The 22,121-nt window shown below is 39.2% G+C and overlaps 1 protein-coding gene across 2 annotated transcripts in view; it reads left to right on the forward strand.

Annotated features, from left to right (window-relative positions):
• Positions 1-22,121, forward strand: part of col6a4a (collagen, type VI, alpha 4a) — a 147,942-nt gene that overhangs the window by 43,109 nt on the left and 82,712 nt on the right. For both annotated transcript variants that reach the window (XM_060850256.1, XM_060850255.1), the window contains exons 10-14: positions 615-970; positions 3,355-3,433; positions 13,196-13,341; positions 13,605-13,697; positions 13,792-13,845. In XM_060850256.1, coding sequence (XP_060706239.1) covers positions 615-970; positions 3,355-3,433; positions 13,196-13,341; positions 13,605-13,697; positions 13,792-13,845 — 728 coding nt within the window. The remainder of the gene's footprint in view (positions 1-614; positions 971-3,354; positions 3,434-13,195; positions 13,342-13,604; positions 13,698-13,791; positions 13,846-22,121) is intronic.

Consider the following 22,121-nt stretch of genomic DNA (forward strand, 5'->3'; position numbering starts at 1 on the left):
AGTTGGATGTTAAGCTTACTACTGCCCATTAATTGACCTGAACATTTGAAGGTGGATCATGGGGACATCAGGTTCATGCGATGTGTTCTTGGGACCCAGAGAATTTCCAGATTGCATCTCAATCCAAAATAAAAATCTGGCCCCTTGTGTCCACGAATGTTTAGTTTCAAATGCTATCCGTTTTTAGAGACGTCTGTCATCACCATCATATCACAGTGCTATGAGTGTGCTTTACTTGCAGCTTGCCAATCTTATTTACCAGATTTTTTGCACCTATTATAATGCACTTTCACAACCTGTATTAAATCTTACTGCTTTCCTGCTTAGCATGATCCCATATAACACTTTACTATCGTTTGTTCAGTTGCTGGCTGTCTCTCCCCAAATCTTTCAAACATTTTGTTTCCCTTTTCTAATGGTGTTCCCATCCATCTGCCAAATTAGTTACAACTCTCCCACCCAGTTGAAACTGTTCTGCTTGTTTCTAATTTTCTTATTTCTTCCTGACTTTATCTTTGCAAAACAAACAAAAAATTGGAAAGACAGTTATTTACTTCAGCGTTTATTGTACAAAATGTATAAAAAGCTTTGACTTTGGGTTGTTCACATTACAGAGGATCCAGCATGTACGATAGACATTGCTGTGGGCTTTGATTTCTCAAGAAGGATTGGTTCCAGGAACATATTCGATAGCCAGCAAAAGCTAAAGGCAAAGCTTGGTTCAATATTACAGGAAATTGCATCCATGCAATCGATCAGCTGTGCATCTGCTTCCAAGCTAAACATCAGAATGGGTTTTCACTTAATAAACAACAGGGGCGAATCTGTCTTTGATACCGGTTTTGAAGAGTATGACCCAGCCGTTTTGGATAAGCTGCTCAGAGTTCAAACAGATGACGACATTGATCTGAATGCAAAAAATATAAAATCATTTATTGATGCATTCAGTGCATCGACTTCAACAGCCAAGGTAAGCTTATTTGTCATAAGGTCTAGAAAACTCTGCGTGCCACACTTTCAAACGTTTTAGTCTTAAGTCTGTTGAGAATAATAATTGACTTTAAATTGACTATGAAAGAGCTATGTTTAGCTGCTTGCACTGTAATGGTTTGGATTTTGCACTAATTGCCGGCAACTAGGTGGTTTTGTTCCTGTTTTCACAATCATACTACATTTAAATGAACTTTGATGATGATTGATTCAGTTTTCAGATGGATTGTCTATTTCTCTGATTTACAATGGATGAAGGTTCAAGTGGGTCAGGCAGCATCTATGGAGAGAAAGCAAGGTAATGTTTCAAGTCTAGATGACTCTGATAAAATGTAATCTAGACTCAAAATGTTAGCTTTTGAATGCTGCCTGACCAGTTGCAACCTCCAGCATTTGTTGTGTTCAGTATTAGCATCTGCAGCAATTTGCTTGGATGTAAGGTACAAATTTGTATTTATCTCACCTATTTTTCTAATCAACCTGACTCAGGGATGTTATTACACACCTCTGGAACAAGCTGGACTTGAACCCAAGCCTTCTGGTACATCGATAGGGACACTGTCACAAGAGGGCCCTTTGGACAAAGATTCAATGTCTTTTTACTTAAACTGATCTCACCTAGAATGTAGTAAACTTTAGTTATCCCAATGAATTTTAGGCTAATGTCGCCTCCATTGACTGTTACATATTGATGTTTCCAGGAAAATTGTGGATTTTAAATAAGTGAAAAGTTACATTTAACATCAATGGATTGAAGCTTGTTATGCTTAAAGTCTCTCCAGACATAAATATTGAAGCTGTCTTGGATATCTTATGAGCCTTGACTATTTAGCTCAAAATTCCGAGTGAATTGATTGTGGGATAATGTCTCAAACACCTCAGATCATGTTCTTTCTTGTGCTTATTTTTAATGCATCTCCCTTTTTAATGGAGATCATCAGCCAAGTGATGTGTTGATAAATATTACAGCAGTTGAGTGTTTTGCAGTTCCTTTTGGGGAAATGAAAATAATGTAAAAAGAGAATGAGAGGAAGCTAATAGCAACAGAGATTGTGCAGTCAGTTTTAACTCTGAATTCCTGATTTAATTTATGTTAGCATAACTGTTTGGAAGCCTATTAACAACTTATATCAATGTGTGCTGCCCCTTACTGTTTCTTAGCTCCAACCAAATAGTTTCTCCATTCTTGATCAGTCACTAATACACATATCTCATCCCTTATTGTCAGCACTTCCCACCTCCCTTTCATTTTTCTCTACTCCTCCTAAGTGTCAAATATTCTTTAATATTCATTCAGTGTCTTGGTCAGCGTGCAGTCACATCTCCTTAATGGCAATGAAATCATACTTCCACTTGCACCATCAGTTCATGTACCTTGTTGTAAATCATTTAAATCCATGAATATAGCATTCAATATTCATGAATCTTAATCAGGTCACATTTCAAGTACTGTATACAGATTAGTCCATTCTTCTAAATAGAATGTAGAAACACTGGGTACTGCATTAAAAAAAATGACAGGATTCGGGAACAGAGCTGAGAGATTATAGCTTCTAGGAAATGTTGAATAGTTTGGAGCTTTTTCTTGAGAAGAGAGAAGATTCATAGTTTGCCTCATGAAAATCTTTAAAGTGATAGATGGGTTGGACAGGCTCAATGTTGAGATAATGTTTTCACATAAGGGAGAATCCAAAGTACATAGATACAATATAATTACTAATAGAGTGAATAAGGAAAAATGCCATTAGCACAGAGTAAATAGAACGTGGAAATCAGAATGTAATTGAGGCCAATAGCTTGAATTCTTTCAACAGAAATCTAGACTTTACATTAAAATAGAGGAATGTGAAAATAGCCTGAAAGGCTGAAATATAAGAGTAAATTATAATGGAGAAGACTAGTGTAGGGCTTCAAGCTGCTTTCTGACAATAGCCTGTTAATTCCATGCATATCTGCTTATTAGTCCAATCCTATTTCCTTACATCAATTTGAACAAGTTCCCATTATTAGCACATACAACCATCTCGCTGATAAGACATATACTTCAAAGCAAGTAGTTTATACATTTCTTGCAGGATCAATTTTCTTTGAGATGTTAGAAATCTCTCCTGCTATCACAATGGACCAGGCCAGACCTCTTCAAAATATTTTAAGAAACTTGTGTGGAGAATAAACAATAGAGCAGCCTAGTTTGCCAGAACGAATTGTTTAATGTTGCATATTCTATGTACTTACAGTTAATCTAATACTATTTACAGGTCAAGGAGATTAACAGTTTCTTTTCCTCTGTTCCTTTCACAGTCTGGCTATTTAAAATATCAATTCGCAAAAATAACTGTCACTTTCGTTGCAATCTTTATACAGGCACTGGTATTATTCACAGATGGCTTTGATGACAGAGAAATAGTTCTGAAACAAAGCTCAAAAGAAATCAACGATAGAGGTACTGTACACACATTTTCAATTCATTATAAAACTCCCAATGGTATTGCTAGACCTATTTACAGGAATCTACAAATGCTAAAATTCTAGGTATTACTTGTAACACACCAAATTCCCAAACTTGTAAGGCTGAGAGTTTCAGGTTTCCAATAATGTTGTTGAAGGATTAAGAAGGTGGTATGACCAATTTGTAGTTCATGCAACACTTGTGTTTGATTTTTTTTTAAACAGAAAAAGTTACACGTTATAAAGCTGTGTTTAAAGTATCCAGTGCAGAATAAGTTTTTATTAGCATTAAAGGGAGATCCATATTAAATTCCAAAATGCTTCCAAAGCCCCTCACGAACTCTTGTTTTTAACAAGTCAATATTTCCTTCTGAGACTTCAACATAAACCACTGCATGAGCAATTTAGCTTGTATTTTCTCCTGGCATCCCATGTGACTTGATTTGGCAGGATTTAACATTGGATGGAGAATTCTTCCACATGCACCCTGCAGTCCTTACTACCCTATGGATTCTCAGGTGCTCCATTTACCTTTGTGTGGGTATATTAAAAAGATATACCCAATGGTAGGTCTACCTTCTACAAAATATTTGCTGCTAATTTAGGCATTGCACTGCTGAGTGCTAGAAATTTTGATGTGTTCTCAGAATTCAGGTTTAATGAGGGACTGAGAGAAGGATTTTAAATTAGTTGAACCACTTGTCCATTGCAAATAATAACAGGGCAAGATTTTAAATGTTTTTTTCAAAATCCATTATATTGGCCTTCACTGAAGTCTATCTGTCATCTATTTATGACATAGTAGATATCTGCAGCATTAACAGCCATTTTCCACCATCTGCAAGAAGCATATTTCTATACAGAGGAGATGAGAATTTATTAAGTAGCCTGTGGGAGTGCTTAGTTTGAGGTTATAAAGTTGGAGCAGAAGGTATATGTCCTCTGGATACAACAGCATTGATATTAACTGACACTTTCTGCTTCATTTTGACATTTATTGACAGCCTGTGGCCGATTGCTCTGCTGCAATTGTTGTCAATTTAATGCTTCTCTGAGCTTGTCTTCAATTTGTACATGAGACAATAACCAGGTTTTGCAGCCAGTATTCTGAGTGCTGTTGAATTAAAAACAGCTGTACACACTGTGTATATATGACATCATTGCGCAGACTTTCACCTTTGCATACATTCCACATACTGGTGATTATTTGATTAATACACAGACCACCGAAGTAAAGAATGAGATCGAGACTCCCAATGAGTAATAGGTATATGAAATAAACATAAAAACAACTGATGGCTAATCCATTAATTCCTTCATGAAACACAGCTGTATAAACAGCTGCTTTAAGAATTACATTAACCAAGATCAAGGGCTAAAATATGGATTAGACTTGTTAGTGAACATGTGTAATTTTGATAGGTCCAAACATTCTTATGCCCTGCTGACTCGGGTGAATACAGCTCAGTCCACACACACTATACACTCAGTTGGGGTTTCTGGAGTGTGTGTGACTGCCATGATTTAAAACTAGGCTGACCCTCATGAAGGGCAGCCTGTCCCTTTCATAGAGATAATGCATTTAACAATTTGCTGAAAAACTGTGTGAATCCATGTAAGATTCTGTAAATCCATTTTTTAGATTAGAATCAGTCTGAACATTGGTGCACAGACAGCCTCACTCAGGGCGTCTCACACCTTCAATGCATTATCTGGGCCAACATGACACCAATTGTTAAAGTTCACTTGAGAATGTAACTTGTAAATGTTCTGCGATTTACATATGAAGCAACTGAAACCAACATGGTCATTCTAAAAGATAAGAGACTCAACAAGCAATCCAGGTCTTTTGCAATATGTAATTTCAGTTACATCACACTGTAAACCTTTGCTATAAATTCTGCGTCTTACACTCTTATACTCCACAACCACCTGATGAAGGAGCAGCACTCTGAAAGCTAATGCTTCCCAATAAACCTGTTGGACTATAATCTGATGTTGTGTGATTTTTAAGTTTGTACACAAAAAATTTGACAGTTTTAGTCTTCTGACCTAAGGAGAGATATGCTGCACTGAATGCAGTTCAGAGAAGGTTCATTATGCTTATTCCTTGGACGAAATGGTCATCTTAAGAGAAAATGGGCCTTAATGCATTGGGGTTTAGAAGAATGAGAGGTGGTTTTATCTAGTGTATTGGCTGAATAAGCATCTGGCTTATATTCTGCGGGTGTAAGATTGATGTAGCATGCTGCCATGCAGCAAATGTATGATCGCTTTCACCAAGACTGCTAGCAACAAGGCAAGCTGCCTCATTGTGTGATTGTGCTGATTGGTATGGCAAAGCAAGTTAAAGCAAGGAACTGGGGTCTTGCATATAGGCTCTAAGTAAGTGAGCACTATAAAATTATGCCTTATGTGACCACATAAATCAATATAAAATTATCTATTTGCCTATATTCTATGTCTCTGGTAGCGTAACATAGGATCCCTTACATTTTGTAAACAACTTGTACGCTTATCCAGTCTGATGAAGGGCCCTGACCCAAAATATCGACTTGCCTGCACCTCCAATGTTGTCTGACCTGCTGTGTTTTTCGAGCTCCACATTTTATCGACTTATACAATTTCTTGTCCTTCATATAAAGACGAGGTAATTTATGAAGTCATAGGGTCTTGGGGTATGTACAGCATGGAAACAGACTCTTCAGTCTAACTCATCCATGCTGACCAGATATCCTAAATTAATCTAGTTCCATTTGCTCGCATTTGGCTCATAACCCTCTAAACCCTTCCTATTCATGTACCCATCCAGATGCTTTTAAATGTTGTAATTATATCAGCCTCCACCACTTGCTCTGGCAGCTCATTCCATACATACACCATCCTTCGTGTGAAAAGTGTCTTTTCATCTTGAGGTAATTACAAGCCATTACACACCCTCAGAAGGTGAAATAACGGAGGTGAGTGAGCTAATTTTTTATCATTTGCACAGAAATAGGTGGTAAATTCATATTAAACAGAATTGATGGACTGTTCTTGCAACATTTATATTGCCAGTTATAGTGACTGAGACTGACTGAGTTGATTAACTCATTTGTTCTGCATAATTTCTGTTAATGAATCTAATAAACATTTATGTGAGATGAGTGATTTATTTGCAGTAAGTCTTGTGGTATGAGCATTTGTTGGTAAAGACAGCATTTATTGCCCATCCCAAATTGTCTTTTCAAACTTAGCGATGAATTACCATCTTGAACCATTGCAGTCTGTCCATTGTAAGTACACTGTCTTTGTTGTTAGGAAGTTTCAGGATTTTGATCAAGTGATAATGAAATAGTGGTGATAATAATAAGTCAGGATGGTGTGAGGTTCAGAAGTGAGCGTTGACATGGCGGAGTTCCCATGTATCTGATATCTTTGTCCCAGGGTGCCAGAACTCTGGGCGGCACGGTGGCACAGTGGTTAGCACTGCTGCCTCACAGCACCTGTTGACCCGGGTTCAATTCCCAACTCAGGCGACTGACTGTGTGGAGTTTGCACGTTCTCCCCGTGTCTGCGTGGGTTTCCTCCGGGTGCTCCGGTTTCCTCCCACAGTCCAAAGATGTGCGGGTTAGGTGAATTGGCCATGCTAAATTGCCCGTAGTGTTAGGTAAGGGGTAAATGTAGGGGTAGGGGTATGGGTGGGTTGCGCTTCGGCAGGTCGGTGTGGACTTGTTGGGCCGAAGGGCCTGTTTCCACACTGTAAGTCTAATCTAATCTAAAAAAAACTCACAGTTTGGAAGGGACTATCGAAAGAGTCTTTGAATTGCTGCAGTGCATCTTGTATGTGAGCCATATGAGTGCTATGTGTCAATCATGGTAGGAATGATTTGATTCAATTTATTACTGTCACACGTACAGAGATGCAATGAAAAGGATTGTTTTGCATGCTAAGCAGATAAATTGAACCTTATGCAAGTACAACAGGGTAATAGAACAAAATGCAGAACACAGCGTTACAGTTACAGAGAAGGTGCAGAGAAAAAGCAATTCTAACATATCAGAGTTCTAATAACTGTGGGAATGAAGCTGTTCTTAAATCTGTTGGAATGTGTTCAAACGTTTGTATTTTCTGCCAATTGGAAGAAGGTGGAAGAGCATATAACCAGCGTGGAAGGAACTTGATTTTTTTTGGCTGTTTTCCTGAGGCTGCAGGAAGTGTAGGTGGAGTCAGTGGGAGGAAGGCTGGTTTTCCTGATGGATTGGGCTGTCCATGCAACCGTTTGTAATTTCTTGTGGTCTTCGGCAGAGCAGTTGCCATGCCAAGCTGTGATGCATCCAGATAGGATGCTTTATATGGTGCAACTATAAAAATTCATCAGAGTCATCGAGCACGTGCTGAATTTCCTTAGCCTGAGGAAGTAAAGGTGTTGGTGTGATTCCTTGACTGTTGCTTCGACGTGGATGGACCAGGATCAATTGTTGGTGACACTTACTCCGCGAAACTTGAAGCTCTCAACCATCTCCACCGCAGCCCCATTGACACAGAAGTCGAGTGAATGGCTAATGTGACAGAGAGGATGTTGATCAAGTGGTCTGTTTTGTCTTGAATGGCATTGAACTTTGTGTGCTATTAGATCTGTTATTTATCAACTCCTTACTTAGTCATTGTAGATGGTGGACAACCTTAGGGGAGTCAGGAGATGCGTTACTGCAGAATTCTGAATCATTGGCTTGCTTTAGACAAGCTCTATACTTATCTTGTGTATATTGACTTAAATAGTCAATTGGGGGCGGCACGGTGGCACAGTGGTTAGCACTGCTGCCTCACAGCGCCAGGGACCTGGGTTCAATTCCCGCCTCAGGCGACTGACTGTGTGGAGTTTGCACGTTCTCCCCGTGTCTGCGTGGGTTTCCTCCGGGTGCTCCGGTTTCCTCCCACAGTCACAAAGATGTGCGGGTCAGGTGAATTGGCCATTCTAAATTGCCCGTAGTGTTAGGTAAGGGGTAAATGTATGGGTGGGTTGCGCTTCGGCGGGTCGGTGTGGACTTGTTGGGCCGAAGGGCCTGTTTCCACACTGTAAGTCTAATCTAATCTAATCTAGTCCAGTTAGGCAACTGGCCACTGCTAATATTTTGCTGGTGGGTGATTTTTAATGTCACAACTGTCACGTGGATAAAACATGTGGCCAGTGAACTGTCGATGAAGAGAGATCTTACAACCTTTTTAATTGTAATGATTTTAATTAAAATAGATCAGTATTCAAGCTTCAGTTTAAACCTGCTAAAACTTATTTATTACAAGTAATGCTGATAGTTCCTGTAGGGATAAAAAGATAATGTTATTCACAATAAATTAAAGGAACCAAGATTAAAAGAAAACAAAATGTACTTATAAAAAGGAAGTTCCAATAAAATCCCTATGCAATACTGTTAGGACCAATGCTTCAATGTGTTGCTGCAAAGTCTGCTGTAAGTCTTATCTTGAACAATGAGGTTCCACTGAGCACTAGATAATGTGAGCAAGAGAAGGTTCCTTATTCTTCACCAGTTTTGTGGTTTCAGGACTCTCTGATGCCCATTAAAAAGAACAATGTTTGATTTTCATTCCCTTTGTAAAAACACTCCTTTGGGAATGTCTTCCTCAGAACAGATTCTTGGAGCTCTGCCGTGTGAGCTTGCTGTCTGGTGAGTTTTATGCTGTTTGAATTTGTCAAAGTTTCTGTTCCAGACTGATGAGTAATTTTTCCAACTCTGAGCACTGATTAATCCAGGATGCAGGTCAAGTCTCACACTGTCATGTTGCTGAATTAATCAACATTTCAAATGCAGAGTTATCAATTCAAATGGCTCCCCTTTTGAAGTTGTTGAGGTAGGAAGCGTTGCTTTGCACCTTAGAAGGTGGCACGGTGGCACAGTGGTTAGCACTGCTGCCTCACAACGCCAGACACCTGGGTTCAATTCCCGACTCAGGTGACTGACTGTGTGGAGTTTGCACATTCTCCCCATGTCTGCGTGGGTTTCCTCTGGGTGCTCTGGTTTCCTCCAGTCCAAAGGTGTGCAGGTCAGATGAATTGGCCATGCTAAATTGCCTGTAGCATTAGGTAAAGGGTTAAATGTAGGGGAATGGGTGGGTTGCAGGTCGGTGTGGACTTGTTGGGCCGAAGGGCCTGTTTCCACACTGTAAGTAATCTAATCTAAAGGATGTTATCTAGGGCTAGGTACATTTTAAATTCATCAGTTTTGTAATTATGTTTTGTTTATTCATTTGTGGGAGTTGGGTGTTGCTGGCTGATCAGCATTTTTAGCCCAGCCCTATTTATCATTGAGAAGGTGATGGTGAGCTGCCTTCTTGAACCGCCGCAATCCAGTTACTGTGAGTTGACCCATAATGCCAGCAGGGAGGGAATTCCAGGATTTTGACTTAACAACTGTGAAGGAACAGCGGTATATTTCCAAGTCAAGGTGGTGAGTGGCTTGGAGGGGAACCAGCAGGTGATGGTGATCCCAAGTACCTGCTGCCCTTGTCCTTCAATATGGAAATGGTCTTGGGGTAGGAAGGTGCTGTCTATGGATCTTTGCATCTTGTTGAGGACATTAGTCTGAGGAACTCCTAAAGCAATGTCCTGAGTGTTGGATTATTAGCTTCCAACAGCCAAAGCCATATTCCTTTGAGATAGACATGATTCCAGACGTTGGAACAGTTCCTGCAATTTTTACTGACTTTACTTTTGCTAGGGCTCTATGATGTAAGGCTCTATGATGTCTCACTTCATTTCTCCAGTTCTATAGTTCACTTTTGGATCAGGACTCTAATGAGACAGGGAGCGAAATCATCCTGACCCATGCTGAGCCTTACTAAACATTTTTTTGTTTAGTATGAGCAATGTGACAGCACTGTAAACGATGACTTCAATCACTTTGATAATCAGGAGTAGATTGAGGGGAAGGTATTGGCCAGCCTGGATTTGCTTGGCTCTTGTGAGGAGGACTATTTGAGAATTTGTTCATATTGTCACGTTGTACTGAAACAACTTCGCTAGGGATGCTGGTAGTTTAAAAGTGCAAGTCTTCAGCCATTCTACCAGGAGGTTCTCAGGGCTCAGGGATTTTTCCTCCCATCATTTCTTGATATCACATGGAATTATTCCAATTGGTTGAAGATTAGAATCAATGACATACGAGATCCCACATGGAGGTCAAGATGATAATCCACTTAGCACTTCTGGCTGAAGCTTGCTTTCAGCCTTATTTTTCACACTGAATCAGAAATAGAAACAACATTACCTGTAAAACATGATTAGAGTGGTATTGGAAAAGCAAAGTAGGTCCAAGGAGCGGGTTTTTTTCGTGCTCCTCAGATACTGCCTGACCTGCTGGGCCTTTACAACACCACTCTAATCTTGACTCTAATCTCCAGCATCTGCAGCCCTCACTTTCGCCTACCTGTAAAACGTGCCCATTTCCCATCACACAATTAAATATGTGGAAAATAACCAGGAATGCAGTATTGGAGTGACAGTGCTGGAATATCTTGCAAAAAATGCTAGAAATAGTGGGTAACTAAGAGTCTATTAAAAATGAGGAACTTAAAGAAATGGGTATTAGTAGAGAAGCACTACTAATTAATTGACACAATGAAGAGCTGACAAATCCCTTTGATCTGATAGCTTCCATGTTAGAGATTAAAAAGGCAGTGACAGATACAGTGGTATGTTAGTTTTGATTTTCCAGATTTCCTTAGATTTGAGAATAGTTCCAAAAGATGGCAAGATAACAAATATAATCCACCCTGCCCCTCCTCCAACCCCCAAATTCGAGAAAGGGAGAGAGAAGGTAGGGAACGATAGTTAGTCTGATATCAATTTTTGGGGAAAATACTGGAATTCATTCTTAGGGCCTTGTTGCAGGGCACTTAGAAAATCATGCTTCACAAAATTTTCTGGTCACTGGATCATTGGAGACCAAGGAATTGAAGAGGATGAGTGTCAGGATCCTGTTGAAGTCCTGAAATCCTGACTCCTAAGAAAGTAGGAAGTTCAAAGTTTTAATAAATAATTCCCTTCATCCCACGATACTCGAAAGAAATCTTCAGTTCTAAGTTTACATTTGCAGTCTTTGGACAGTTTCATTTATTACCTGCATAATTACTCGGCAAATGTTAGAAAAATCTTCATCTAACTCCTAGCTAATTGTGCAAATGACTGTCAGACCCTCAGCCCTTGAACCTGTAACTCCCCTCTCAAAACTCCCTGATTCTTCCCTCAAACTTCAGCTAGATCCCTTGAACTCTTGGGGTCCTCCTGATAACCAGTTCCTATATTCCTATCCCCTCCCCCTAGCAAGGCTCTTTTCGACTAGCTCTTGTCCTACCCACTTTCCTACTTTGTGTACCATCCTATTGATTTTCCCACTTGACCACTCCTACCCTACCCATCAACACACCTTCTCATTCACAGGTACACTCATTCATCTACACATTGAGCAACTTTGGAACCCTTTCTTTCCAATATGGGAGGCTAGTGCATACAGTTGGGATGGGGGAGGTTGAAGGTGGTCCGGTGTGGCGGTATTGGGGACAGGGTGGGGTTGGTGGTGAGGTGGCTTGACTTTGGAGCAGATTTTCTTTCTCCCACTGAGATTTCATGTGCTGAAGGAATTCTACAGAATCTTATATTGGAAGCAAAGTCAGAGAAATTTGAGGAGTGTAATTGGGTGTATTGGTCATCGTTGGAAAACAGGTTTTGATACTGATTGGAAGGTTTCAGCCAGTATGATTGGTCTAAATACATATGGATTTATTGAAGAAGTATCGTTTTTTTCAGATTTGGGTTTTTTGAGGAGCTACTAATTAAGGATAAGTGAGAATCAAAAATGTGCGGGTCAGGTGGATAGGCCATGCTAAATTGCTCATAGTTTCCAGGGATGTATAGGTTAGCCATGGGAAATGCAGGGTTACTGGGATAGGGAAGGTGGTTGAGTTAGGGTGGGATGCTTTGTGGATTTGTTGGGCTGAATGACCTGTTTCCAAATTGTAGGGATCCTATAAAAATGTGGATGCAGTATATCTGGATTCCCAAAAAGCATTCAATGTAGTGCCACACACAGGATTAATAAAATTGAGCAGGAGGATAAAATCTTTGACAAGCGAGCTGTTTATTCTCACCAGTCAAGTTTCACTTAATTGAAAGATTTAACTGTCAAAGTTGGACAGTTATTGCAGATTGGGTTAGGAAACATTGATAGTTTTTGCAAAAAACAAAATCAGTCATCATTTCGTTCATGATTATTGGACTGAATTTTAAGATTTATTTTTGTCCTGCATCCCCACTTATTTGATGGAAACAAGTGAGTTCAGAAAAGTATTTTGAATCGGTAAAATTGTGTGGTAGGGAGCCGCAGAATGAGCTCCATTTTAACTGCGCAGTTAGAAATGTCGCAGGAAAGAAAGGTACGTGATCATGAGCCAGTCAGTACAATGAAATGTCTGGATAAATTCCAATTCAAAAAAAACAATTGGTGAATATTTTGTTCTTGGCCATTCTGCCAAACATGCAAGCAATCGAAAGGATTGCCAATTTGCAATGATTTACCTCAGAAGGTTTTAATTTTAGTTTAATTTTTTATTTCTATTCTAAGCATGTATTCCACCTTATTCTATAGACTCACTTAAAAAATCTCCCATCTGTTTAACACAGGCTATGAACCATCCAACCTTCAATATTACTCAGTTATCGATAGTAATTGCAATAATAAATAGGCATTTTATAATTCACAGGAATCCACACACTCATCACAGTGGCTCTGGAAGGTGCTGTGAATGTGGATGAGATGCATCATATTGAGTTTGGAACTGGATATGGATACAAACAACAGCTATCAATTGAAATGAACGATATTGGAAATGCCTTGATGAAACAAATCGTAAGTGATCCTGAGAAGAGCAAGATGGAATTGTTCTTCTGTAGCTTTCTGTGCAAAAATGGAATGTAAAACAAATTACCCCATTTATTCAGTGACACTTCAATGAGCACTTTTATTAATGTGTTGTTTGTGAGTGTTCTTAATATCAATATGTGTAATTGCCTCAGATGAAGAGTTTTCTGTTCAGTTTCTTAATTATGTTTAGAAGTTAATCACACAATATGCTACTTAAATCGTATTGATAATACAATGTTTGTCTGCAGAGCTCAGCCATGGAAACAAAGTGTTGTAATGTTGCATGCACCTGCTTGGGAGAACCAGGTCTGATTGGCATGCAAGGGATCAACGGGCTGAAAGTAAGTTGTCAATATATGTGCACATTGATTGCTCATTGGAATTTTGAACAAGAAGTGTGTTTTCTATTCATTAATTGATGTGTTCATGTTTTAGGGACAAAGAGGAACAAAGGGACTTCAAGGTTACCCAGGAGAAGAGGGAGGACAAGTGAGTTGGTATTTTAAATGGATTTGAATGTTTGTCTTTAAGTGCAGCCACTGTTGCTTATTTCTGAGGTTTGTGGCATTTACCAGGTGTCAGAATAAAGAGGGATGACTTCTCCATAAATGCACATAAGAGAAAGCCAATGCAGGTATCTCACAATATAGGATAGCTTGAATACTACCTAAAACTGTAAACTGCTTCGAATGCAGGTTACAATGGAATCAATTTTAAGTATTGAACATCCTGTTATTTGGACAAACAGGCTGAAGGCACTTGCCACATATATGTAGAGAGAGCAAGGTGAGTAGCAGACACCAAATGGACAACTTGATGTATTATGTTTGTCACTGCCAACTCAGCAGCAAGTTACACTGAGCTTGGGTGAGGTGTCATGATCATACAGGAGGGGATTAACCTCAGAATTTCTCCTCACACATAAACATTACTTAAACATTACCTCCCAAAGTCTTTTTTCAGATTGTGCATTCGTGAAGCAATTGAGAGCAAACAGTTTTCTTGAGACTTGTAATTCTTAAATTAATAATTGAGATTCTCTGTGGGGTAACATGGCATTCTGACTTGTATCTGACAAAGGATCTACTGCTTCAATAGGCAGGCATTTGGAGCAGTCAGGGTCTATCCCTCTGGAATTCACAGCAGGTCGGTCATTGGCTTGGAGATGGGGGTTAGGCCTATTTGAGGTCATCAGTAAAGCTTTGTCGCAACTTAGAATCAATTCTAATTCTCCTGAACCATGAATTGCACAACACTGGTAAAATTAACTTTGCAAAAGGCAACTTTAAAGAGATGAAATTGGTCTTAGAAAATATGAGCATTTAACCTTCCTGTCTCGAGATGAAATAAATCAGATATAAATTAAAATCCCCGGTCCAATTTTCCGTTAATTCAGCAGGCAGGAAAACTGGGGTGCTTCAAGTGTGGACAGCCTATCTACCCAGCAGCATTTTCAGCTCACAATTGTTACAAGTATCAAAAAAAATTCATAAATTTATTTCTGGCCTCTGATGGAATTTGTATATTTCTGAATTTGGAATTTGATTTTGTAGTTGTTCCAAAATGTTCTGAGAAGCTTTACAATTACTGCTAAATAAAAAGGAACGTCTTGTATAATCAAATAACTGTGAAGACATCATTAAATATTTCTTTGACTTGTTACATCTTTATTTAAATATATCCATGATACTGCAGGGGTGGTAACTTTGTGCTGGGATGACTCATAACCACCTGCACCTAATTCCAGCTCTCAGTTATGTGAATGTAAACACCACTATGACATTAGACAAGATAGTTACAATATTGCCTTACATTTGTACTTCTTTTGTATTTCCTACCAAATAACATGTTGCAGAATTTAGCTGTTGATTCATTCTCTTCTAGCCAGGAGCTATAGGTGGGGAACAATTGCTTGTGGAAATAGACAACATGACTCTTGAGGGGTAGACGAAGGGTAGCCTCAGTGAGTTTCCTTGATGATATTTTGCATTATACCATATTGGCTGTGTAGATTGTGGCTCATGGAATTCTCTAGTTCGCAAGAATTTTCATGACCTGCATGTGGCACCTTCCAAATTTCTCCACTAAACTGTCAAAGTATCTCATATCGATAATGCAAAGGAAATATATTAAAGAACTGAGATGATAAAATATTTTGTTTGCTCCTTCAGTTTGCATTATAGTCTGCTGCTATTATTAGCGCCCCTTGATGCTAAAAAAATTGAATTATGCAGTGGAAATGTATATTCTAAAACAAATGTAATTACCATGTCATTTTAATTCAGCAACCTTGAATTAAAAGGGTTAGATTATACTCAAAACCTGTGAGGAGTTTGGAAGGTTTGCATTATTTTTGGGGGAGAATTTGCTTGAAACGAAACTGTATAAATAATCTGAAGATGTTCAAATATTTACATCAGAACCAGAATGTAGTAAAGTACTGAATTATTCTAAAATAAAGCTGAGTTATTGTCGATAATAAAATTTAGTTTTTGATTCCACTGATGGAACCCATCTGCTTATTGGCTGTGCTGGCTGAATCATGGAGTGGAAATCCATTTGTTACTGGTCAAGGGAATGCTAGAAACAGACATTCACAAAACCTCAAAGTCGTGTTCTGTGTAGAAAAGCGCGATGTTTTCAGTTTGGTATGGTTTTTGTAATGTGGTATTAGTTTACATGTCTGGGACAAATATTGACTCAACATCTTTCAAGATGATTATGGCTAAATTGCATCCTCCCATCTGATTAATTACTTTTCCATAATGTAAATATTCTTAAATGTCTTTTGAACTCAACTTGCTGCAAAGCTCTACCATTTGGTTAAAGGCAACTTTGATCTATCAGACATGATACAGTCTCAACTCCAATGTTTAAAAAGCCAATCCAAAAATTGAATTCAGAGGAATTTGAAATGAGAAATGAGCGAAATAATTTGTTTATTCTGGACTGGTGCTAGCTCCCTGATATATTCCTGGAGGTTGTGAGGAGCTTAAGAGAGAAGGATTCTTCCTGAATGTTGGAAGGAAGGAATCTACCAAGACAAGGTTGGACTTCGTGCAATGTTCCTCAGATTCTATCAGGAAGTATAGGTAGAATAGCCAACTCCATGACATATCAATCATAGCACGAACTGAAAGAACTGCAGATGCTGTCAATCAGGAACAAAAACAGAAGTTGTTGGAAAAGGTCAGCAGGTTTGACAGCATCTGTGAAGAAAAATCAGTGTTAAGGTTTTGGGTCCCTAAGGGTTCTGAGGAAGGGTCACTGGACCCAAACGTTAACTCAGATTTTTCTTCACAGATGCTCCGCACCTGCTGATCTTTCCCAGCAAAGTCTGTTTTTGTATTAATCATGGAACAGCTGTACTTAAAAAGAATATTCCCGGAACTACTTCCAGGGATGTTATTTGGTTGGAACTGAGAAATAAGAAAGGGATGATCACCTTATTGGGATTGTATTATAGACTCCCTAATAGTCAGAGGGAAATTGAGAAAGAAATTTGTAAGGAGATTTCAGTTATTTGTAAGAATATTAGGGTGGTTATGGTAGGGGATTTTAACTTTCCAAACGTAGACTGGGACTGCCATAGTGTTAAGGGCCTAGATGGACAGGAATTTGTTACGTGTGTACAAGAAACATTTCTGATTCAGTTTGTGGATGTATCTACTAGAGAAGGTGTAAAACTTGACCTACTCTTGGGAAACAAGGCAGGGCAGGTGACTGAGGTGTCAGTGGGAGAGCATTTTGGGGCCAGTGACCATAATTCTTTGAGTTTTAAAATAGTGATGGAAAAGGATAGACCGGATCTAAAAGTTGAAGTTCTGAACTGGAGGTAGGCTAATTTGACAGTATTAGGTAAGAACTTTCAAAAGCTAATTGAGGTCAGATGTTGCAGGTAAAGGGAAGGCTGGAAAATGGGAAGTCTTCAGAAATGAGATAATGAGAGAACAGGGACAGTATATTCCTGTTTGGGTGAAAGGAAAGGCTGGTAGGTAGTGAGAATGTTGGATGACTAAAGAAATTAAATGTAGAGTCGCAAGTAGATAAGATAGTGATGAAGGCATTTCATATGGTTTCCTTTACTGGTCAGAGCATTGAGTATTGGAGTTGGGAGCTCATTTTGCAGCTGTACAGGTCATTGGTTAGGCTATGTTTTGAGTATTGCAAGCAGTTCTGATCTCCTTCCTATAAGAAGGATTTTGTGAAACTTGAAAGGGTTCAGAAAAGATTTACAAGGATGTTGGCAGGTTTGGATGGTTTGAGCTATAGGGAGAGCTTGAATAGGCTGGGGCTGTTTTCCCTGGAGCGTTGGAAGTTGAGGGGTGATCTTCTAGATGTTTATGAGGGGCATGGATAGGATAAGTAGACAAAGTCTTTTCCTTGGGGTGGGGGTGGGCATAGGTTTGGGGTGATAGGGGAAAGATATACAAGGGACCTAAGGGGCAACTTTTTCACATAGAAGGTGGTACGTGTATGGAATGAGCTTCCAGAGGAATTGGTGGAGGCTGGTACAATTGCAACATTTAAAAGGCACCTGGATGACAATTTGAATAGGAAGGGTTTGGAGGGATATAGGTCAGGTGCTGGCAAGTGGGACTAGATTAGGTTGGGATATCTGGTCGGCATAGATGAATTGGACTGAAGAGTCTGTTTCTGTGCTGTAAATCTCTATGACTCTATAGTAATTGACTGAGGCCGTGCTCGCCTGAGAATCTGAATGTCAACATTTCTTCCACCTTTAAAATGGAATGACCAATAACGTACTTGAGACTTAAGGTATCTCATTGATCTGCACCAAAAACAAATTCTGTCCAACACAATGGTACAGGGAAATATGGTTTAATTATAGTTATGTTCAGCTTCACTGATCTAGTTCACTTATCTCTAAGTAGACCTTCCCCAGTGATTGCACAAACAGCTGTGCAAATAGCACTTCCGACAATCAGTTAACTGGCTTTTAAAATATGCTGTCATCCCCCAGCCATCTTTGGCTTTTCAAGCAGTTCTCTTCCCATTTCGATCCAAAATCAAAACTACAAAAAAAAATTAAAGCATGGATTTTACAAGATAAACTGTTTCTTAGTGCAGAGACTTTAGGACAGATAATATTTGAGCAGAAACTGGGTGATTGGGACATGAAAAATAATGCAGATGTTAAAAGAGAGAGAGAGAGAGAGAGAGAGAGAGAAAAGGAACTAGGTGAGCTTCTCTTAATCATAGAATGCCTACAGTGTGGAAGCAGGCAATTTGGCCCATCAAGTCCATACTGACCCCCTGAAGAGCATTCAACCTAGACCCAACACCCCCACTCTATCCTTTTAATTCTGCATTACCTTTGGCTAATCCACCTAGCTGTGAATCCCTGGACACTATAGGCAACTTAGCATGGCCAATCCACCTACCCTGTACAACCCAGACTAAACCCACGCACACACAGGGAGAACATGCAAACTCCACACAGAGAGTCGCCTGAGTGTGGAATCGAACCCGAGTCCCTGGTGTGGTGGAGGAGAAAATGCAAGAGGGATAACAGGAGAAATCAAACTGTATTTTGATGAGAAGAATCACACTGCAACTCAGGCAGTTTGGATAGTGTAGATGGTCAAAGGTGGCAGGGAGTTTTTATTGTCTGCAAGTGGTCACCATTAAGTTAGGTGGGTTTCGGTCAAATCTAAGATGCAATAATGCTTTGGATGATGTGAGACTTCTTATTATTTCTTGCAATGCATTTGTCAGTTCTTTACTTTTGAATGAATATTCTGGAGAGAAAAAAAGGAGAGCAGCAGTGATTGTTGATCTGCTGCAAGAGTCCAAGAGAATATTACTTTGAAATATGCAGGTGGCAGGAAATAGATTGGCCATGATTGAACCTCTTCTGTCGGAAAGTTGGTGAGCTCTGAGAATGGGCATTTATTTGTACAGAGGCAGTAACGTGTACCTGGATGGGCCCTTCAGATAGTGCCAAGGGATACACTGAAGGTGCCTGTTGGGTATGCTGGGTGGGATGGTGGTGGGGTGTTGGGAGGTGATAGCTTCACACCTAGAAAAGCAAAAGATGACAGAGTACTAATAAATTTAGGTTTGAATTAGCACATCCTAAACACCCAGGAAATGAGTGATATTGCTACAACAGAAGTTACAAATTTAGCAGAAGTTGCAATTTTTTGAAGTGAATTTCCCTCTACAGATTCTGGGGGTAGATGTGCCTCAGCGTACATTTAGATCTTAGTTTTTGTTTAATTATCAGTACCCGTCTTAGCTGGAGTGTAAGATTTCACAATAAGTATACACTCTGAATGAGATGCATCACTTTCCACAACAACTTGTCCAGTTAGAGTGGCTTTAACATAAAGAAATATTCAACATTGGGAGTAAAGAAATGAACTCTGAGCCAAACAGAAAGGGAGATTAAGGAGAGTTAACAAAGAGTCTTGGCTCTGGAAATGTTGTTTTTAAAGTTTTTGAAGGCGGTGAGTGAGGTGGACAGGCCAAGTCATTTTGGATGGAGTTTCAGAGGGTAAAGCTGAAGCGGCCACTAGTTCTTCACCCGTAGCAGTGTCCAACAGCAAACAAATCCAAAAAAGGGGTTGAAGTCAGGAATAGAGTGATTGGAAAGCAACATTGCTGGACAATATGAAATCATGGTTGAATGTGTTGGAAAGAAGGAGAATTTAAAATTTATTATACTGAAGAATTGAGAGCAAGTGAAAAAAAACTAAATATAACCAGTGAGAACTGCAGTAATGGACAGGCAGGATTTATCATGGAATGTGAACAGTGGAGTTTGAACATGTTAGTGGAAAATGGGAGTCCAGCAAAGAGAGCAATGCTGTCATGTGACTCAACAGAACAAACAAACTGCCTGTCTTATTAGATTTCTTTAAAAAATCCAGATAGTGCAAAGATGTTAAGTGTTATGACTTGCTTTGACTAAACTATTTACATTCCTTTTAATGGCTCATTCATCAAAACTTGACTAAGGGACAAACAGTATTTGCAGATGAGAGACTCTTTTCTCAACAACTTAGCAGCAGCACTGCTACTCTCACCATTTCAAAATATCCATAAAATCAAATAATCAAATCCATATGTATGAATCTGATTTTTTTTTCTTACAAGCATCAGCTGATTTAAACCAAGTAATAATTGTAAACACCTCAATGGTGGGGAAGCTTTTAGGAATGATAAGTTGGGTCAAAATTAATGATCACTTGGGCAAATTAAGGTTAGTTACGGAGTGTAGATTTATTCAGAACAAATTGTGTTAATACACTTTGGTGAGTTTTTTGACAAGACAACCAAGCGGGTTAGTGAGGTTAATGCTGTTTCTGTGGTGCATATAGATTTCCAAAAGGCATTTGATAATATACCAAATCATGAATGTGTGAGCAAATTTAGAGCTTATGCAATAAAAGGTAAATTTGCGATATGATATGAATTTAGCTGAGAGACAGAAAACAGAGGGGACTGATAAATTTTGAACTGATTTTTGGACTGGTGGAAGGTTTACAGTAGAGATGCTCTGCCGGATATATATTAATGACCTGGGGGGTCTTGTTCTGCCGGGCAAAATTTCAACATTTTCAAAGTCTTGGAATTGACAAGTCTTGTAAACAATGAGCTGGAAAGTAGAGAACTTTAAAGGGATACAGGCGCATTGTTGGAATGAATTGACAGATAGAGTTTAATACAAAGAAATGTACAGAGAGATAATACAAAATTAAGTGGTTTCAAAAGTAGATGGAATTGGTTATGAGTACAAAATATTGAAGGTGATGAAGCAGGTTGAGGGAATGGTTAATAAGATTTTACATCGCATCGAGGAGTGTCAAGTACAAGAACAATTTGGTTACTTTAAGTCTCTATTTTGTGGGCAGTATATTTTAAAAAGAATGCGAAGGCACTGGAAAAGAGCCACAAGAATGATTCCAGAAATGAGGATCAGTTATATGGATAGACTGGGGACATTGTGACCTATCCAGTGGAGACTTATAATAAACATAAAAAGTCGAAGCAGGAGTAGCAATTTGGCTCCTCAATTCTCCCCTGTCATTAGCTGAGATATTAGCTGATCTGCTCCAGGCCTCAACTCCTCTCTCATGCCAGCTCCTCATACCCATCTACTCCCCAATATGTCAAAAATTTTGTTACCTCCCCTTTAAACACTCTCAGTAATCTAGTCTCCACAACTCCCTGGGTTAGAGAATTCTGGACATTCACCAGCCTTTGGGAGGTGAAATTCCTTTGCATCTTAGTTCTAACTGCATGTCTCTTTATTCTCATACTCTTTACTCCCTGCACATCAGCTCTTTTTCTTTTTTGACTTTTTAAAATTCCTCTCCATTCATTCCTCCTTTCCACTAATTAGTTTAAAACCCAATCTATAGCCCATGTTATATGATTCACCAGGACATGGGTCGTAGCATGGTTCAAATGCAGTCTGTCCCATGGAACAGTTCTCCCTTTCCCCAGTACAGGTGCCATTGCCCCATGAACTGGAACCCAGTTCTCTACAGGTTCAACTTGGCTCTTGTACTCTATACCCCTTTGAACTCAGCAATCTATGATATTGTAGTTTTATTATCTGACTTCTCAACCTGCCATGCCATATTCAGTGTCTTATGCATATATACCTACAAGTCCATCTCTTCTTGAAACAACTTTGGAATGTGCTCTTTATTTTTAATCAGTTCTTCCATCTTCTTCCAGTCAAAATGAACTACTTTAGAATTTCTCTGGGTTGTACCAAGAAGTTAAATGAA

The sequence above is a fragment of the Hemiscyllium ocellatum genome, chromosome 34 (genome assembly GCF_020745735.1).
Source record: "Hemiscyllium ocellatum isolate sHemOce1 chromosome 34, sHemOce1.pat.X.cur, whole genome shotgun sequence".
NCBI classification, from domain to species: Eukaryota; Metazoa; Chordata; class Chondrichthyes; order Orectolobiformes; family Hemiscylliidae; genus Hemiscyllium; species Hemiscyllium ocellatum.